Raw genomic sequence first — 20651 nt, 5'->3', positions numbered from 1 at the left:
TTCATCACCAAATGGCTGGGTGCTCGAGTCAGCGTGTAGTGTACCAGACTTTGACGGAAACGACAGGGAAAAAGATGACACCGGAAGAGTGGAACCTTGATCACGCTCTTCTGGTGACGACAATGACAAAGTTGAACCTTGAATGGCGTCCAAATTTTTTGGTAGACGCAGGCCGACGGGCTTTTCAAATTGTCTCTAGGAATTCCGATCCACCCTTTTGCTGCTCCGCTGAAGCCCTTTGTACCTTCTTAAACCGATACTACGATGACTTGTACGTTCTTGTATCAGCTGCTCATCAAAACCAGCTTCATACCTCTGAGTAGCTAAACTGACCTTTGGGAAGCGTCCAGTGAAGTGACCGTTTAGCCCCACTGCTGTGCAAACATTTGGCACTATCTGAGCAAGGGTATTTCGTCCAACAACTTGCCTTCCATATCGAATCCAGCAAGAGGTCTCATGTAAAGACATTCACTGTCACTTGGAATAAGGGAAATTTAGTACTTTAATTAATAGTTGTACGTAGCATCGAGGATCACCAGATCGAGCATAGTGACGTTGTACTTTCGAAACAAGGTTTTTCTGCTTGAGCCTACCTTGATAATTTTTTAGCAGAACGCTCATTGAACTGCACGTACTCACCAATTTGGTCAGCCGAAAAAGTAAACATACCGGATTTCAATTCGCGCTGCTCACTTGGCCGACGACCAAAACGTTTAGCGGTGTAGTAGTAGATGGTTTGTTTGAAAGCCTGATGCTGAGCTCTTCCCAACGATATTCATCTGCCAGATCTTGTCTTCGTCATCCAACGTTAGACCCCTGGCTTGATTTGGTAGTCGATCATATCCTTCTGCTGTGAGTCGTTTTATTTGACCATCAAGGACGGACTGAAAGTGATGAAAAACAGTATTTGAGGAATCGAGAAAATTTATTTCACCCCGTCCGTTCACTCTAAGATATCTGTACAATCCACAGAAGATCTGATAAAGGGTTCCAAGTGGATACGGTTGTTTGTCTTTGTCTCGTCGAACCTCGACTGCAAACATAGAGAACCATTTGTTGACGTCGTTGAGCTGCACCTCTGCCAGGGCAGGTACTTGTTCGCGTGTATGTCGAGACCGACACTGGCGCCACTCATTAAAACCCCTACTTGCCATTTGGTGGCTTTCTTAGTATTTAACGGAATTCTGTTCTCTTTTGTCTCTTGAATAGATTGAGTCGAGGTCCAACAGAACCTTGAATTTTCCTTTTCCTCATCTGTGGGATCAACCATGGCTAGCTGACTCAGAAGATCACCAGGAAGATCATCAGGAAGGTCATATAGCACTTCTCCTGCAGAGCTAGCAGTAGGACCATTTGAACTAGTAATAGCGATGTCGGCAGAAATAGATGGAAGCTGACGAGAGATCGTACATCTGAATCATTTCTCCTACTGACTGACCTTGCTCGATCTGGACTGCCTGATCTGCTAACGAGTCAAATGGAAATGGAGAAATATTGCTCCAACCAGTCAGGTGAATCGGACGAAAGTAAGCCATCTTTGACTAATTGAAACTGCCGCCAAACCAGGCACGCTAACTATATAGCTACTCGAACGCTCATTGGGTAGGGCGCCACGTGCCGGTAACTATTATATAAAGTCGGTTTACGGCTCGTGCAATAAACGGTGCTCGGGCAATAAATATGATATTGCTCTGGAACGCGGGCGATAACCTATACTTCGCCGCTCGATCGTGCGGCGGAGCCGTTTCGGGACTATCGTGCATGTTGTCCGTCGACGTACACTGTTCGCCGATCGCGCCAGGACTTCCGCCATTCTATTCTGCAATCCTTGCAACAAATATCTTGCAAAGTTACGACGGATCCGAAGCGGACAGGAGAGTACCCATCACCGTCATCAAAGCTTTAGCGCAACCTCTCTCTGGCAACTCTTGTGTGCCTGAGAGTGGAGGGAGACGTTTCAACTCTGTCGTTTTAGCTAGAGCGGGAACAACAAACAGCAGCCGATCTGAGAAACGGTGGGAGATGGAGAAACCTTCTGCGGAATCGTTTGGACGAAATGCGCCTTATCAACCGACAACTCGTTTTTACTATACGCAGGGCGGTGCCGAGCACGTGGTTTCACCTTCTGCAAGGCCCATCCCGCCCACTTGAAATAACCATCAAATTAACTCTTGAATCACAATGCCACTGGATGCATCCTTTCCTCGCCTAGTTTCGTGACGAGGCATGCTCCCTTAGCGGCCGCTCGGTGGAGACTACCGACTCCATTTCCTTGATTTGGTGACTGGGAGCCGGCGTGGAGGGCTCTTCACACTGCTCGCCTCCCCACTCCGTATACACGCGTACTCGCGAGAAATACGAAATATGGATTTTATATTCATGCATCTCCTACTGCCGACACCTGAACGTCAACATCTTCCTAACCTCGGCGTGTCCAGTGTGCGGTTGTTGTAGAGCGGATCAATACCATCGGTTCGGTGGTTGCCCTCCGGCGCGATCTTTACAGATTGCTCTTCGCAGCTTGCTGCACACGTTATACGGATTGCCAGTCCCCGGTAAAGTCACTCTCTGTTTTGCTCCATTCTTACAATCTATGCAATTATCCGGCTGCGTCGTTTGTGGTCTGGAAGTTTGTCGTCGCCAACTGAACGCAGTGCATGGTCGACGGCAGACGCCCGTAAGATCGCGAATGAGATGGCGGTCACGATACGTACGAGAAACATAATGGACGACTGGTACGTCAGTAGGTGTCGTCTAGCATCTTGAAGTCTACATGGATGCCTTTAAATAGCGATTCTGTCACCGTAACCCGGACAAAAACCAGCATCATTACAATTTCTGCGCTTAGCATAGACTCCCCTTGTCCTCTGTTCTGACCATTTTTCTGATTTGTAATATTACTTGCTAAACTAAAAACACAAAAATAGACAAATACAAACTTTACAAATATTTTGTTGGGAGGAAAAGTTGTGTTAGATGTTAGAATGTCCGTGCATGGATGTCAGTGATCCAGTCGCAGTTGTAAATTCCAAGTTAGAGGCAGCCTTGCCGGTCGCTACTGTACTGCGATACGGCATGTCAAAATGAAGTCCAAACCGCAGCCCCAAAAAATTAGCGCGGAGCGGCTCGTACGGCCCTGCATGCATATGCACGCATGACACTCACGTTCTAAATGAATAGAGAAACACATTACAGTGTTAAACCGTCGGCCGGTGTATGTAATCACATTTCTCGTCACGTGATGTTTTACTGAGGTTTTAGCCCAACCACTCGTTTCAGCTCAGGTTTCGAACGCATTCGTTTAGCTAAACAAAGTGCAAAGCGTTTCCAGACTTACGTACTTACAGGTCAGTCGCTTCGTCGGACAAACAGACGCGCTGCCATGGACAATGCACGTTCCCCTTCGCAAATTCCCGCGTAGGGCCAAATTTCTGTTGAAGACGACACTATATATATATATATATATATATATATATATATATATATACATATATTATATATATATATATATATATATATATATATATATATATATTATATAGTGATTTTTGCAACAACACACCGGTCGCTCAACCACTAATACCGAAAATTCAAGCTGTCAGACTGCAGAACCACTATGCAGAAACACTGTGGAACAAGCAAAATGTTACAAGTCAGGTACAGCTACACGTGCCGATTGGCGCCTGAATTCGCTCTCTAGCTAGACGCTTGGTTGTTGGTGGGAAAAACATGCACGTGCAAATGTAGACTAGGCGTTGTTTCTATGTGCTGAACCCTTACGTATGTAAAGCAAAGGACTAAACACCATGTACAGGACGGACGACCGATGGTCGGCATCTCGGTAGCAGCTACCAAACAAAGAGAAGTGGAGCCATATGATGACATCACGTTCGTCTATTGGTCGGTAATGACACCACTTCTCGTCTATTGGTCGAAATATCTTTGCATCTGCGCTAATCGAGGTCGCAGGCCGGACGACTACTATACTCTTAGCCCGGATATTCGGGCCTCGGGTAATGAGTCAAGGCTAAGGTTATGGTTATAATGGTTAGGGTTAGGGTTAGGGTTAGAATTGTTCGAGACCGATATCACAACTAGCAATTATTCCAATAAATATTGCATTCAGTATGTACGTTTTGACTTTACGAATACTTCTAACGGTCTGTTTGTGTCAATCGGTCGCTCTGTTTCTTAATTCGTGCACGTGCTGTCAAAATATTTTTGTTAGTTCCTCTGTAGCCATTGTGTACCAAACAAGTGTATAGTATTACGTCAGCCACACTGCGTTAGAAGGAATTTCGCCTAATCTATCTGGCAAACCTAGACTTTACACCATTTTACTTCTAGTAAACCGCCATTATAATAATTAAGCTTGAATTGAGAAACAAACCCATTATAATACACAACTAACTCCAGGAAGTCAACTATAAAACGCTACATTTTGCTCTGCTGTCAGTCTTCCTAAACTGACGTTTTTTATGTTCATAAGCCGTATAAACAATCAAGTCAAACAGCTCTTTTACCCCCTGCATAGTTACAGAAGAACACTCCCTGTAGCAGAGCGCGTGTACACTTCCAGCTATTCGTTTAGCGGTCTCCGCCTTAACTGGTGGCTGATACTTAGTGCGATAAACCTGAGATGACATTTCATAGTCGTCTCGTAAATCTTTCTGCAAGCCAGCAACAACAATAGGTGCGGTTGGATTATGTAACCTTATTTCAGGACACCAGTAATCTTCTACGTTGTGTAGAGAGGACTGACGAGCAATGCAGAAGCAAATGACGATCAAGTCACTGCCTCGATACGCATCTGGTCTCAACTTTTCATATCCTTCTAAAGCAGCCGTGTCATGAATCTGCAGCATTACTGGTTCCTTGCCAATGCTGATACAGCAATCGAAGGTGTCAGAAACAGTTGGGTTATATTCACCCGTGCAACGCTTGTCGTTGACGTACGCCCGAATGAAGCTGGTCTTTCCACACGCAGCATCACCAACGACCACGATCTTCAAGAAGTGACAGTTTTGAATGCGAAGATTGCTGTTCTCCAAGGCTGTAATGATACAATAACATACGTAAGCAAGTGACAAACAACAAAGTTTCTACATACTGCCGTACATGTCCATTAGTCATGGTGTTTACACATAGGTACAGTACTAAGTAATGCTAAAGCTGGCTGTCACGAAAACTGATTTTCCAGGGTAGGGTTTCTTGTCAGCTAGGACTGCATGCACATCTGCTGTTATTGTGTAATTTTATATTAATTAATTAATTAACCCTCAGTGGTATTGTCATCTGTAGATCAGACATACTCTCTATATGAATTTGTACCTAGGAATCAAAAATCAGACTACTGTGGTATGTTGGTATCATTTCAGGATTACTCTATACATCTTCTATGCATATACATAAAGACAAGATCTTATCAAATTCGTTTGCTTACTTAGCCTTAGACTATTACTTAGTACTTCCTCACATTTTGCTCATTGTTAGCCGAATTCTCCAGTTGTGTTTGTCAAATGAAAAGTAATGTAACAATGTTAGTTTCAATAAAGCATGGGTCCACTTTCAGTGATCGACACGCAAGTGAAAAGTCCTTCGAAGTGTCTTCTATCCGACATCGATCCATATAAGGAAGAGAGAGTGATTAACGACACCGGATTCCTATAATTTGTTTGGCAAGTGCCCAATGTAACATTCCAGCTGATTTCGTATGTTTCCCATTTTCCCATCGCACAACCACTGTGTAACGTGATGACACACTATGCATAGAACTACTACCTATATCGATTTAGCAGCATCGCTGCAATGTTAACGAGAGCCTGCGACTACCAGGAGCAAATTGTGAATTAGAAGTCGTTCACGCTTTCTAGAATTTTTTGCTGGTGTGTTAATTCTCTAATACCATACACATACAAATCCAATAGTGTCTGCATGCAAATTGATACTGCATATACCATAATCTTTAACCGGGCAATGCATACAAAGAAGACATCTGATATCGCAAAGTGTAAAACAAAGGCTCATGATATCATAACAAGAAAACCACTTGACACATTCACTGGCTGACTCAGAATATATCACAATCACAGTTTGGTCCAAGTACGCCTAACATAAAGGTCTACTAATTTATCATCAACATCTAAAATATATGATGAAATAAAAGACAAACGACAGCGTTCTACACCGTTCTCTCCAAAAGACTTCATCAAAGGGCAACAAAGTGAGGCCAATTAAGAGTACTCTTCTGGATATTAGCTACGTTAACACATTCTAATTTAAGTAAAGCTACTCATGGACACTGTAAAACTACGCAGAACACAATATGATATACATATCTCTATGAGCAATCCTAACTAAAACTTTTTACCCACTCTCATAAGATCTATATTATTATGACTATGTACAAAAGAGTTAAAACAAAACAACGGTTGTGACTATACCACAATTTTTACCTACTGTCACCTCTTTTGATATCCAGGGCTCGAAAAATCGATCCAACTACTCGTCATCATTTGACAAGTTTAAAAAACTTGGTCGTCAAATTTTAGTCCAAGATGTCATGTTGACATCAATCATGGGGACTAGTGTTACCGCTACAATTTTTTATAAACAATCAGGTTTTGCAGTTTAGGGTTCAGAACACAGATATTGCCATAGATATCGCTACATAGAGTATTCGAATCGCCCATAATAAAGTCCTGGGCGTATAGAAAGGAAACACTTTTTCCGGGCGTATAGAAAGGAAACACTTTTTCCGGGCGTATAGAAAGGAAACACTTTTTCCGGGCGTATAGAAAGGAAACACTTTTTCCGGGCGTATAGAAAGGAAACACTTTTTCCGGGCGTATACTAGGGCCTGAGCGTATACGAGAGCTATTTTGGTCCCAGGCATATACATGGTCACAAAATGCTGCTGTTTGGCCAGTCATCATCTGAACATTCGAAGACAGAATACCACAGATGCCTGCAATTATCCATTTGCAAGATCAAAGGTACTGGTATCCTTACTACAGCATCATCATACACGCAGAAACTAAACACTACACAAGCATACCAGAGTCGTCGGCCTGAAGCCTGTCAACAACATCAGTATCAGTAATTGCAACAAAGAAATGAGACTATAGCAATAAGCACTTTCACTCAATACTGACACCAACTCATCAAACACACAGAGACGGAGACGGATGTTCTGCGGACACCGTTTTGTCTATCCTGTACATGCATATTCTAGGCGTATACTTGAGTATGGGCATTTTGGGCAGAAAGATCTGACCTGCTGCACATGGGCGTATGTACGGGCATGGGCGTTACTCAGTATGGGCGATATTACGGGCAAATACGGTATCACAATACTGCATGATATTGTCATTGCTTCTACCACTAAAAGTAGACTGACTGGCTTCTAATTCAATGCAGTGCAAGCATACAGCACAGTATTCAGTAACTCACAATGGCAGGGATCGAGAAACTTGCAATAGAAAGAATCTAACAATAGTACTGCTAACCAAATGGAAACGAGGTGTTGAACCGATAGTTAGAGTTAGTGAGGGTAGAAATCTTTGCAGGGTGGTAAGTAGTTGGTAAGCACAGAGGACAATATATAGTGTCAAGCTAATTAACTTAAATCAGTGTCTGATGACTCTTGAGGAATGCTTTGAATTGCAACTAGTCACTGAACTAAAGTCACGTGAATCACGGGAGGAGGAGTTTTTGCCGGGATTGCTTAAGCAGCTGCATGGAAGAGCCTGGCCTGCCAGGCTATTCTACTTGTCTATTTTGGATGGTGAAAGAAACCACATGCTCAACAGCTGCATTCCGAGAAATCCATTACAAATCGGCCTTTCTAGAATATTGGTCTTGCCCTGCTAGTCATCATTTAATGACTTAGACTAAAACTTTAGTTGTCAGCTGTAAACTTTCGAGCCCTGATATCACTACAAGATGACCTGGAAGCTGGTTGCAGCTACTTGCAGCAATGCATAACAATAGAATTAGAACACTTACTTACACACACACACACACACACACACACACACACACACACACACACACACACACACACACACACACACACACACACACACACACACACACACACACACACACACACACACACACACACACACACACACACACACACACACACACACACACACACACACACACACACACACACACACACACACACACATCACCGCCACCACTACCACCACCACCACCACCAACATACGCCATCACTGTCACCAAAACCACTGCCAAGCCCGCACACAACCACCACACACCACCACACCACACCACACCACACCAAGAGACTTCACAACACATCAACCCCCACACCATACAAACTGCCAACAAAAACATCTTGTAAACAAACTGCATGATAAGCAGACAGCCGGTTTGATATGACTACATTTTCACACAGCTGAAGGCACATCACTGCCTAACCAAGAGCGGCGGAGCCGGTACAGCATTACAGCAAGCGCCGTACCACCTTTGCATCATATCACATAATGCAAATGGTGTTGGGCTAATCAGTTTGTTTAAGCCGCACCACTTTCTGGAGTGCTCCGCTGCTCTTGCTAACACTCTGTATACCTTTCATCAATGATCGGGGCTTTTGAAGAGTCATCTCCTGATCAGAGCCAATCTGAACAGATATTGCATTGAGAGGAGCAAGTTGATCCTTATCTGACTCTAAAATTTGTCTTAACTGACGCACTGCACTCATTTCAAGTGCTAGTGTCACACACTTTCCACTTGGTGACTCTGTACTGGTCACGTTAGACATCAGGCGATCTTTGTTTACTTGAAGAATAGCAGCCAATCGATGAACTACAAATTCTTTAGTATCAATGGACGAAGTATTGAGGGTAAACTTCACATGAGAGTGCTTCATCAACCCTAAACAAGTTAAAATCAATGACAATCGCTTAATTACATAAGGCTTGTTGTGTTTGGATTCAGTAAGTTATTTCTTCTATAACATGATCAGTCAGTCCTTTCGTTAGTTTATGAGAATTGCAACCTTTGTTGTATTCAGCTTGTAATAGGCGCGATGCTGACTTCACATGTCTAAGAACAAAAACCGTTCATAGTCACTTCTAATATCTGTAGCATCAAACAATCTACCTCGTGTGTGATTCATTGGTATCTTCCATTGGAGAACTGGGCTGGCTGTTCCCTTCTATTGGGATTTCCAAGTTTCTTGATTTCACTTCTTGGTTTTGTGCTTGTGTGATTCTTGTATGTTCTTCTTGCCCTTCACTCATTCTCCTTTGTCTGACCGGCTTTTCTACACTTCTTCTGACATGTTGTTGATGCCCTGCCAGGTAAACGTTTGCTTTGTCTTGAGAGTCAGGTTGTGTTCTGACGGGGCTCTGCCGTAGAGAAGGAGGCAGTCCAGAATCTGTTGTCACATTTGATCGACTTGACAAGGTTGGCATAGGAACTAACTCTAAATCTACTGCTGCCTCATTGGAAGCCACTGCCCATTCAGCTTCAAACTCGTTTTCAGTTACTTTGCATTTGTCTTCCTCCACATCAGCATAGAGTTTTGACCCATTAGTGAGACTTCGAGACACAACCTGACGTAAAGACTTGTCTTTACTAGTCCTGACACCACCTGCCCTAAGACTGCTAAACCTGTCAAATGGATTGATGCTGCGCATGGATTGTGGTGTGCCTCGCTGGCTACCCGGTCTTGACTTCATATGCTTATTGTAATCTATAGAGCCAATGGCGTCATCTACACTCACTTCTCTGTATTCTGGGTGTTGCTGTTTGAGTGAATTGGCCTCTCTGGTTTCAGCCACATCCCTGTAGTAAGTATTTCTCGTCTTCTCTCTTTGATCTTCATTAATAACTGCTCCAAAATGAGAATCAACGTCAACTGTTTGCTCGTATCCAGGGTGACTTCTAAAGACTTGATGCGACTGATTATTGCTTTGCTCCCTAAATGGTTTTGCTCTATTTCTGCTAAATCTGTTGTCTTGACTGTAGCAAGAGTTGGTTTGTCCGTCTATACGCTTTAAACGAACCTCTTCGCTTCCCCTGTCTTTCACTTTGCTGCCGTTATGTCTTCTAGGAGAACGACATTGCTTGTCTTCATACCATTTTCCGTCAGTCTCCCATTGATCATTTGCCAATGGACTTGTAACTCGCATCCTGCATGAATAAGATACACAATTGGGTAAACTATTACTTGCTATTCTAGCAAAATAACAATTTGGAATACCTGCCACTTGTCCTTACATCTGAGTATGAAGATGAAGGAGACGTAAGTTCACTGCCAGCTCGTGAATAGTACTGGCTACAAGTTCGATCATCATCCGAAGAATAGAACCAAGGAGAATCAGGAGAACCAATAGAACGTGCTCCACGGGATACTTCTGCACTTCTAAATGGTTCCCTGTCAAAATGATAAGGATTTGGAGTAAGGTGATATCCACGATTCCACTCTCCAGGAAGAGACTCTGCGTAGCGTTTGTCTTTGACAGCTGGTTGCGGTATTGGTCGACCTCTCACTGACACAAACGCTTGTCTTTCTCGGTGTTGTGAGACGTTTTGAGGGTAACGATCACATGTCTCTGTACTGTCTCCATAATTCAGGAATGTTTGGTCACCAGTCAAACTCACATGTCCCGGTGGCCTAGAGAAACCACTGAAATTGCCAGATGGCCTGGAATTTCTTGTAGTGTCAGTGGAAGATGACTGCAACAACCTGTCGATAGCCTTATTGTGGACAACAGACACAATAATTATGCCAAGCAAGAATACACATGAACACTTAGAAATTATGAGCAGACCATTGCTAGAGAATGCCACCTACCTGGAGAATGTCTATCTGATGTCCCACTGATGTAACTCCCATACATGTTAGAAGACGAAAGTCAAGTCTAGAAAGGTTGGCACCTCGTATGCGGTGACCTGAAATGCAGTTAAGGTGTTCTGCCTTCATACTTATTATAATCAGATTCCAGTAATTAGTTTGTGGTGACATAAACAATATACGTAGCTGTACATGCATGTACATATACATACGTTTGAAAGTTTCTGCGTATTGAATGTACAATGGATCTGGAGAAACAGTGAGCAGCCAGTCTGCAACTTGGTCAGAGGACCAAATGTCCACGCCTATACAAAAACAATCACCTAAGTCAACGTTCTACTCCAAACAAACCTAGATCTAGATTGTATAGCAACAGTGAATCTAAACGATCAGCAATCTGATTCTTTTTCTCCCACCAAACACAACAAGACATATATACATATAGTCATCTCCACACACCTAACAAAACACACACGTGTAAGCTTTTACCTCGCCTAGATCCTATTCCAAGATGAGATGTTTGGACGTCCACCATGCGTCTCTCTCGCCACGGTGCCGCCCTAATGGCATCTTTCCCATTGTGAGAATGAAAGCGTTGCTGCACTTGTTTTCGTTGATGGCTCCTTGAATCACTCTCTTGGCCGGCTGCAAGGTACTCTCGGTCTTCCTGCCCACCTACATTGCGGTTCCATGCGTCAGTCAACCACAGTGTACAGTCTATTCTACGACACACCTCCAGAACTGAGGCTAGCTGTAGATGGAAAGTACCCACAAGCGATTGCGAATCGTGCCGAGTGCGTACACATCACTCTACCTACCGGCAACACCTACGTCTCCGCCACTCATAGGGACTGAATACAATACAATTCAACGCATGCCTGACTAACTTGCTTACGAGATTACACAACTGCGGCGGATATCTGACTACTCACTGCATTCCAAAGTAAACGCGGAACGAAATGAAAACATAAGCTTCCTCTTACCAACCACACATGTCGGATGTTGAAACGCCCCTAGCATAGTGGCGTCTTCGTCGCTGCGTTGGTGCTCTGTCTCCATCAAATTGTTTGTTCGAAGCGAGCAGAGATCACAATACTAACTAGAAAACAACAAAAGATGTATGACTTGCTTGACTGACGTCTAGCGAAGTGTAGGTGCCACCGGCATGCTCTAACGTCTTTATCTTGAGTAATAATTCCGACAGCTCGACAACGATAGATTGAAGTTCCTTCGTCGAATAATGTAAACAACTAGCGTCTTTTGAATCAGTGGGGTCTCTCTCTCGTTCGACTGCTGAAGACCACCCGTATAGGCCTAGCTGCCGTCTGTACACACGAGGTCAAATGACGTTCAAAGAGTGTACAGTGAACGGAATGGTTACCAGACCGAACACTGTATAGATAGCTCACGTGATACCAATCGGATACAGTAGTTCCTACCGTAGCAATGCTTATTATTTATAGATACAGCACGTCGTCATTGTCATTTACAAGTTCACTTGGCTAGTTGCAACCGCAGCAATCAACGCACTGTGGTCTACGGAGTTATTGGAATCGCTAGAATATATCGCTGTAAACATGTAGTACGTAGCCTCTAGATATATAAAATTTAGACTAAGTTTACTACATGGTGACTAGCAGCTAGTGTTACTTATATATTAATACTTCCACATGAAAACACAAACACACAATCTCCATGAAAACACTTCTTCAAAGAAAAAGTATGATGCAGCAAACCTTAATTAAACTACCAACGTACAACAATTACAATGAATCTATGTTACAACAGCGAACAATAGAAGAACTAGTAGAGTTTGGATCTTTCTTTCCTTTTCCAAATACGGATGAAACTTTCTCCTTCAAAATGTTCGAATTCTCTTTCTGTAAGCATATAGAGATACGACTCCACACCTTGTTGTTCACTTATAGATATTCTTTCTGGCTGCATACAATTGTGTCTCGCCTTATCACTCTTGTCTTCTCATGGTTCTGGAGCACACGTGACCTCACACATCACATCTCTGACTGCCACCAAAGCACATACCCCAGTCTTTCTCTCCAACGTTCAAAACCATCACGACATAATGCACTCCATCCTACTCTTACAGCCTCGTCATAGCATTCCTCCTCTGATACTTCAATGTCTTTAAAGTTTCTTCCCATCTCTCCATCTCTTCTTTGGACCACATCTGGGGCAAGGTTGAGGCAACCATTCAAATAAGGTAGATTTCAATATTCATATATATGGTCTGGCATCTTTGCTAGGTGTCCCAACCATTTAAGCCCTTTCTTCTTGACTTCCCAGATGCAGTCTCCTCATCTTTCCTGCCTCCTCCTCACTTCTGTCATTGTGACGTGCTCAGACAACTGTTGCCTGTTAGAATGCCCAAGATACTTCTAATGGATCAATAGTGAAAGGTGTTCAACTTCTTCTCTTGCTTTCTGAGAAGGACCTAACATTCTGCTCCGCAAAGCAATACTGACTTAACATATGCATTGTAGATTTTCTCGTTGTTTGCCAATAAATATAGCCTGTTCTCAAATCCCCAAAAGCCCTTGACACTTGAGCCACCCTTTTGTCTACCTCTGCACTGCAGTCATTTGCCCAGAACTGGTAATGACAGACTGAGACCCAAGATAAGAAAACTCATCTACCATCTCAATGTCTCCTCCCTCGAGCACAACAGACACAATCATTTTCCTCAATCTTCCTGTTACCATGTACTTGGTCTTGGGGATGCTAAATTCAATCACATCACACACACGCACATGCAACAACAACAACAACAACAACAACAACATTGCACAATCTAACTGGTCTTGACAGTCACAAAGTATTACATCTTTGGCTGAAGAACGTAGACTAGCTATGAACTAAACTTTGCAAGGTTCATGAAGATCACAAACTGTGTTACATGCCAGAAATTCCACAAGTTAATAAACAGAAATCTGAGTTTTCTTGCAACTAAGACATTTCAAATTTTTCATTTACATTAAAGTAATGATTGTTTTAATGAAGTTAACACATAATGCCTCTAAATTAGAGGCACTGACTACATAGTTCACACTCTGTCACAAATTGCCATTAGGTAAGATTCTCAGCAATGATCTCATCTGAAAAACTAGCCATTGTATGTATATGATCAATAATCTGGCCAACTGAAGGTCGATGCTCAGGTTTGATAGCAAGGATCCATCTGATGAAATCAACAAATTCTTCACTATAGCTGTGCAGGGATGGAAAACGAACAGATCCACAACAGGCAGATGTTGCTGATCCATCACAAGGACTCTGGCCAAACGCCATAGCATATATGGTACATCCCAAAGACCAGATGTCCGTTTTCTCAGTGATGTCACACCAAGCACTGACAGCAAACAGCTCTGGTGCTTTGTATGGTGCAGAACAGAGTACAGAACACTTTTCTTCTAGCTGCAGTGCCTCACGAGTAGACCTGATCTGTTTTAGAGCAGAGCTTACGCTACCTAAATCCATAAGAACAACTTCTTGTAAATCATCAGTTAGCAGAAGATTTTGAGGCTTAATATCTCTGTGAGCAAGAGGAGGGTTATGGCCATGAAAAGCGGCAACTGCGTGACACAAAGAAACAGACCATCGTAGAATCAGCTTTTCAGTAACCGGTAAACCAACACTTGGACATCTATCTACAAATTCTTGCACGGTTCCTCTACTGTAGAATGGAAAAACAAGAAGACCTTGACTTCTTCCAGGAATCAACGGTTTTATTTCGTAGCTAACAAGCTGCAGCACTCCTCGCCTCCCTTTTAAGGAAAGATGCGAAAGTATTTCATCTCTGACAAACTCTTGATGCTCTTGCAATTCGATAGAAATCTTCTTCAATGCAAACAAAGCGCCTTGTTCGTCCTTAACAAGATAAACAAATGAGTAGCCTCCTTCCCCTATTTTCTTTACCTCATAATAACGCTGATTGTTGACTTTAACGGAAGAACAGAACAATCTGGTCAAAACAGCACCCATGATGTCCAACCACTGTCAGCATAGTTTACTGTACTGCTTAACGCACGCTATCAAGTACAACGGTGTGCACGAGCGCGTGTTCCACGTGACCGTCAGCTTCCGCTTTTTGTCTGCAGACTGACTTGCGAGGTTTCTCTAATGCGTCAGGGGTACTTTGAGTGTCCGTCGGTCCGTCCGTGCTCCACCACCCTTACCCTTTGCTGAATCGTTTAGGAATTGGTAAATTCGAATCATTCTTTGCTAGTTTTGAAGAAGGTAAACATAAAATAGTTTTGTTATGTGGCGTCATTACTCGAGATGTTTAGAGAGGGAGGAGAGAGGAGGGAGGGAGAGAGGAGGGAGGAGGGAGGGAGAGAGGAGGAGGAAGGGAGAGGAGGAGGAAGGGAGGGAGAGGGAGGGAGGGAGGAGGGAGGGAAGGAGGAGGGAGGGAGGAGGGAGGGAGGGAGGAGGAGGGAGGGAGGGAGGGAGGAGGGAGGGAGGGAGGAGGGAGGGAGGGAGGAGGGAGGGAGGGAGGAGGGAGGGAGGGAGGAGGGAGGGAGGGAGCGGAGAGCTGTCTGTCTGTCTGTCTGCTGTATGTATGTATGTGCGACCGGGCGTATCTCCGCCGCTCCGCGTCTGATCTCCCCCGAGCTTGGCTCGCGCACGCAGAATCCATGCTGCTCGACAGTGACGTGGCCAGAATTTTGCAAAAAGCACGGAGTCCCCTCTCGAGGGATCGACCACCGCGTAAAATTTCTCGACGAAGCGAACGCTACACCTTCCGGTTCATTCGAAACGCACGCCCGCACAAGTGCTGTGTGGACTGCACCTGTCGTCGTCCTTTGCAATTTAACGCTTCCAGCGATGGAAGATTTCTGGCCGATTGAAACCGCTCCTCTAGCGCTTGCGTTTCTCTCCCAATTCTGATTGGATTTGCACCGAATCCGTTTCCGGCACTGAGCGCTACACGGGGAGTGTGTCTTTTTCTATCAATACGCGAGATTCATAAATGAATTAACTAACAACTAATAATCTATTCTGCTCGTGAGAAGAACGGACCAGTGAACTAAACACAATTTCGTTTGACTTATGAAATCTTATATAAGCTAAACAACTTTTAAACTTTTAAACTGCTTACTATATACTAAGCGCCAGATTTGCAGCATGATGTAAAGAGAATCGACAGCAAAACTGTCATAATGTTTGATGCGTTGAGACAATAAAAAAATGTCATTTGAACGATGTAAAACTACATTGTTCAGGGGCTGATACAGGATTTGGAAACGGGTGCGTGTGGGTGTGAGGGTGGGGTGAAGTGAGGTGCGGATAGGGTGAGGTGGGGATAGGGTGAGGTGGGGGTTAGGGTGGGGTTAGGGTGGGGGTAAGAGTGAGGTGGGGTAAGAGTGAGGTGGGGTGAGAGTGAGGTGGGGTGAGAGTGAGGTGGGGTGAGGGTGAGGGTGAGAGTGAGGTGGGGTGAGGGTGAGGTGGGGATTGGGGGTGAGGTGGGGATTGGGGGTGAGGTGGGGATTGGGGGTGAGGTGGGGATTGGGGGTGAGGTGGGGATTGGGGGTGAGGTGGGGGTTGGGGTGGGGTTGGGGTGGGGGTTGGGGTGGGGGTTGGGGTGGGGGTTGGGGTGGGGGTTGGGGTGGGGGTTGGGGTGAGGTGGCGGTTGGGGGTGAGGTGGCGGTTGGGGGTGAGGTGGCGGTTGGGGGTGAGGTGGCGGTTGGGGGTGAGGTGGCGGTTGGGGGTGAGGTGGCGGTTGGGGGTGAGGTGGCGGTTGGGGGTGAGGTGGCGGTTGGGGGTGAGGTGGCGGTTGGGGGTGAGGTGGCGGTTGGGGGTGAGGTGGCGGTTGGGGGTGAGATGGCGGTTGGGGGTGAGATGGCGGTTGGGGGTGAGATGGCGGTTGGGGGTGAGGTGGCGGTTGGGGGTGAGGTGGGGGTGATGTGGGATTGGGGGTGGAGATTGGGGGTGGGATTGGAGGTGGTGGGGATTGGGGTGGTGGGGATTGGGGTGGTGGGGATTGGGGTGGTGGGGATTGGGGTGGTGGGATTGGGGCTGGTGGGGATTGGGGGTGGTGGAGATTGGGGGTGGTGGGGATTGGGGGTGGTGAGGATTGGGGGTGGTGGGGGTGAACTACATTGACAATCGATTGTAATCTAGTACTAGTTGTAAGGTTACCGTAGTTTGAACTTTCTGCCTCGCGATGGCGGCCAAAGTCGTATATAGCTAGAGATGGTGTGACGGCAATCTATTATAATAACAGCGAATGCAGCAAACGTCAATTCCAATTATTAACTCAGGCCTGGATTCAGGAATTTTTGAAAGAGGGGATTGACCTGGTAGCAGTTATTTATAGCATTACTAACTTTCTCTTTTCTAATGAAATTATTGAGCCACGCTTATCAGAAAAGAGGGGGTTGCAACTACCTGAACCCCCATCTGGATCCGGGCCTGCTAACTTGTAGATGGTGAGTCAGACTCAGTGTCACTGACGTACGAAACGTTAGGATTCTTGAAAGATCAACAGCTAGACCTCAGGAACTTTGAAATGTATATAACCTAAACTACTGTCGCAATGCAGATTGTACATCAATTGCGCGTGCATGCAGACCCTGCCGGTATATTATTTTTAGTCGAGAAAGCTAGGTATATCTGAGAAATGGGGGGTGCACCGGCTGCTGGTATACCACCCCTAGATCCGCCACTGACAATTCCTCTTATCCAGCAGTTCTCTTTCTTCACATTTCCAATATCAATTAACAGCTAGCATGCATGCAATGCAAGTACGTACTGTATAGCCATACGGTTAGCGCTAGCGACTCTATAGTTGAGTTCGAATGTTACACCGCTGTAACGGCTATTCGATACTGTCACTTATGCATGTCTGAAACACTTACATATAGTTTCATCTAGACGTCTATCTTTGACTCTTTGAACGCTTCTTTCGGATATGTGACCGAGTGCGACTTTTCTGAGCGCGCTGAACGCCTTTGCTAGCAGCCGACATAACACCGCGGAACTGACCAGTAAGTTTAGCTTGTTTCCTAAAAATGGACAAAGTACCGACGCGTCATACATTTCACGCCATATAGATATATGATCGCAGAGACCGTTTGTTCAGTTTCCCAAAATCGAAAGGAACGTAAGCGTAGGGATCAGACTTCCCTTTCAACTTTATATCTCCCTTGGCTTTCTGTATACACAAAGACAGCAACGATCATAGAATTTAACTACTCTATCAAAGTAAAGCACTAGACCTTTGCTCTGTACTCGACTCCATAATCCGGAAACTTCATTTGCCCTGTTGGCAGTGTCCTATGAATTCCCAAATCTAGAAAGGCAGACACATCATGCACAGAAACAACAAACAACAGACTGTAATTCCCGGCGTTACCGCAAAACTTGTTTGTGTATAAAGCAAAGCCACAAGTCGTGCAGAAAGTACAAAGACGTGCAGAGGCGTGTCTCTAATGGTGTTGACATTGCATGCTTTAGTTAGGCACGCAACCTTGTGAAATACCAGCAAGTCACACATAAGTCGGTCACTCTAGCTCGCGAAAATCCATGTTTACATATTATTGATTAATCTGATGAATAATAACCGCGGAATCCCGGATGTACTAAATCAAAGTAGCCCTACGCAGTACCGGTACTCAATAATAGGCCGTGTCTCCACTATTTCCACGTCTAGATAGTTTAGTCAGACACTTAGTTAATAAATTAACAATTCAAGAAAGAGACTGTTTTCCCTACGAACTTGCATGCATGAGTATCCGGATTCCGGAATATGCGAGGTATCCGGACAAATCTAGCGCGAACGACGCTTGTTGTGATACATTGGGTTGTCCTGTCGCCGAGTCAGAGCAACAGTCGGTTGTCACTGAGACTTCAAATAGCATCCATGTACAAGCAACAGCTGCCGATTTCTCTCCTAGCATTGATTATGCTTCCATCTTTCGAGACAATCCCATGCGTACATACAGTACCAGCAAAATAACGGAATTAAAACGGCGTTGTCACGGACATCTTCGTGTACGGACGCTAGTTAAACCCAAGCGACCCTTGCTCTAGCTTCTTCACTTGAAACTCATTCAAACCCCAAATTGCAACTAACCTCGGATCCCAGACGTTTCTACAAGCGCTTAGAGTAGGCGGGGAAAGGGCCCTTTCCCTTGTTTACGTAGGCGCCTGTAGAAACGTCTGGGATCCGAGGCTACATTGCAACAGATGTGAATCCGTTAGAAATATCTTAGGCCGTGTTTCCACTAGCTGCACCTTAAACTAGTTTAGCTTAAACGCATTTAAAACTAAACCAGTTCAAGAAAGCGACTGTTTCCACTAGGAACTTGCACATCCGGGATGTACAAAACAAACTGTGTAGGTACGAACGCCTTATTTTGACGTATTGGGCTGCTCTGTCGCCAAGTCAGAGCAACTGTTGGTTGTCACTGATTCTGCATCTGCTGGTAGGAGTTTGCATGACGATGACCAAGGACACCGTCCTCTCTCTCTCCGTAGCTGCTGATTTCTTTCCCCAAGTTAGCGACCCTTACATGTTCTAGCGCAATCCTATCCCAGTAAAATAGTCAATATTATCCAAGAGAGCGTCGTCAGAAGCCATCTAAAATAGCGCGCTGCTGTCACGTGACAGTTAAACCTAAACCACTTCGCTAAACCTACTTTGAAGTAGGTTTAAGAAAGCGGTTTAGGTTTAAAATATAACTGGTTTAACGCACGTGGAAACAGGTCAATTCTTAAACCAGTTTAGCTTAAACCACTTGTTAAACCGGTTTAGACTCTAGTGGAAACGCGCCCTTACGGTCTAACGGTGCAACGACGCGCTCCACTTGGTACATCAGCAACAACAATACCACGACGAACACAGAGGTTCCGAACCCTAGCTAGACCTCAAAAGGGGGCCATCTAGATACCGAAACGTGCGTTTGTAATATTGTACGTGGTGTGGAACGCAGTCTTCATGCACGGCCCGTGTCTTGGTAGATAATGTGATTGTGGGAAGATAGCCAGATGGTTTTGATTGCCACTGTCCAAAAATAACAACAGATGTCCCACTCACTTGCGTCAGCTAGTACGTACAGAATACACTCCATACCACCGTTAGAGCGAAACCCAGGCATGAAACAGATTTTCTCGTGGCATGTGCATGGGGATCGTAAATTCGAAGTCGCACCGCGGTCATGTCGTCGTGAGATTACACTTGGGGGTCAACTCCTAGAGAGGAGACCGTCTAAATACTGAAGCGTGCGTTTGCATTGTGGTGTGGAACGCAGTCTTCATGCACGGTTTCGTGGCGATCGGCCCGGCAGTTTTGGCGTGATTGACGTTACAGACAAACAGACAAACAGACAGACAGACAGACAGACAGATGGACGGACAGATTGTTATATTTAAACTCTTACTCTACCAATAACAATCGCTAACTTTACATATGCATAACAATAACAGTCAATGAACAACCACGACAGACAGACAGACAGATCAGACTTTATAGATACTAGCCTCCACCTAGCCTCGTCCCCAGACTCTCTCGCGCTAGTCTTGTCCGGTGCGGCGAGTCGAGCGAAATCGCACCCGTCCGGCAGCGTCGGTGCGCCGATCCGTCCGTCCCGCCGCACTGCGTGCGTAGGGACGGGACGGGACAAAATGGCGCTTAGTGCAATTATACATAGCTAGAGAAGATTAGAGACAAGGCTTAGGAACAGCGGGTTAAGATGACTGGTCTAGTGCAGGTGGTAAACACTCAATCTTTAAACCAGTTTAGCTTAAATTAAATGCAGTTGCTAGTTAGTGGTTCCAGCGCTTGTGGAAACACGGCATATAT

The 20651-nt window shown here is 44.9% G+C and overlaps 4 protein-coding genes across 6 annotated transcripts in view; all 4 read right to left on the bottom strand.

Annotated features, from left to right (window-relative positions):
• Positions 1-4357: 4357 nt before the first annotated feature.
• On the bottom strand, positions 4358-12223 carry LOC134179971 (uncharacterized). Of its 3 annotated transcripts, none has more exons than XM_062647029.1 (10): positions 11993-12223; positions 11815-11930; positions 11321-11506; positions 11044-11136; positions 10832-10929; positions 10238-10734; positions 9133-10167; positions 9029-9075; positions 8599-8904; positions 4358-5053 (listed from the first exon to the last, which is right to left on the bottom strand). In XM_062647029.1, exons 2-10 carry the CDS (start codon positions 11888-11890, stop codon positions 4425-4427), a joined length of 2967 nt encoding a protein of 988 aa, XP_062503013.1. In that variant the 5' UTR covers positions 11891-11930; positions 11993-12223; the 3' UTR covers positions 4358-4424. The 3 variants fall into 3 exon arrangements, with proteins under 3 accessions (XP_062503013.1, XP_062503007.1, XP_062503020.1); XM_062647023.1 differs by having other exon boundaries at positions 12007-12223; XM_062647036.1 differs by lacking the exon at positions 11993-12223 and having other exon boundaries at positions 11565-11924.
• A 251-nt stretch (positions 12224-12474) lies between these two features.
• Positions 12475-14858, bottom strand: LOC134192711 (probable serine/threonine-protein kinase DDB_G0291350). The gene is made up of 2 exons (XM_062661464.1): positions 12875-14858; positions 12475-12819 (listed from the first exon to the last, which is right to left on the bottom strand). The coding sequence occupies exon 1, from the start codon at positions 14828-14830 to the stop codon at positions 13916-13918; it is 915 nt and encodes a 304-aa protein (XP_062517448.1). The 5' UTR covers positions 14831-14858; the 3' UTR covers positions 12475-12819; positions 12875-13915.
• Positions 14859-16168: 1310 nt separating this feature from the next.
• On the bottom strand, positions 16169-17718 carry LOC134189697 (uncharacterized). Its single transcript, XM_062658093.1, has 3 exons — positions 17707-17718; positions 16711-17057; positions 16169-16442 (listed from the first exon to the last, which is right to left on the bottom strand). The coding sequence occupies exons 1-3, from the start codon at positions 17716-17718 to the stop codon at positions 16169-16171; spliced, it is 633 nt and encodes a 210-aa protein (XP_062514077.1).
• LOC134180313 (RRP12-like protein) overlaps positions 17527-20651 on the bottom strand; it is a 34531-nt gene continuing 31406 nt past the window's right edge. Inside the window, exons 36-38 of the mRNA XM_062647448.1 lie at positions 18067-18140; positions 17920-18002; positions 17527-17853 (exon numbers count right to left, since the gene is read on the bottom strand). Of these exons, the coding sequence (XP_062503432.1) occupies positions 17727-17853; positions 17920-18002; positions 18067-18140 (284 nt within the window). The 3' untranslated portion in view covers positions 17527-17726. The remainder of the gene's footprint in view (positions 17854-17919; positions 18003-18066; positions 18141-20651) is intronic.

The sequence above is a fragment of the Corticium candelabrum genome, chromosome 1, assembly GCF_963422355.1.
Source record: "Corticium candelabrum chromosome 1, ooCorCand1.1, whole genome shotgun sequence".
NCBI lineage: Eukaryota > Metazoa > Porifera > Homoscleromorpha > Homosclerophorida > Plakinidae > Corticium > Corticium candelabrum.
The sequence above is the reverse complement of the archived record's forward strand: the minus strand, read 5'-3'. Positions and strand labels throughout refer to the sequence as shown.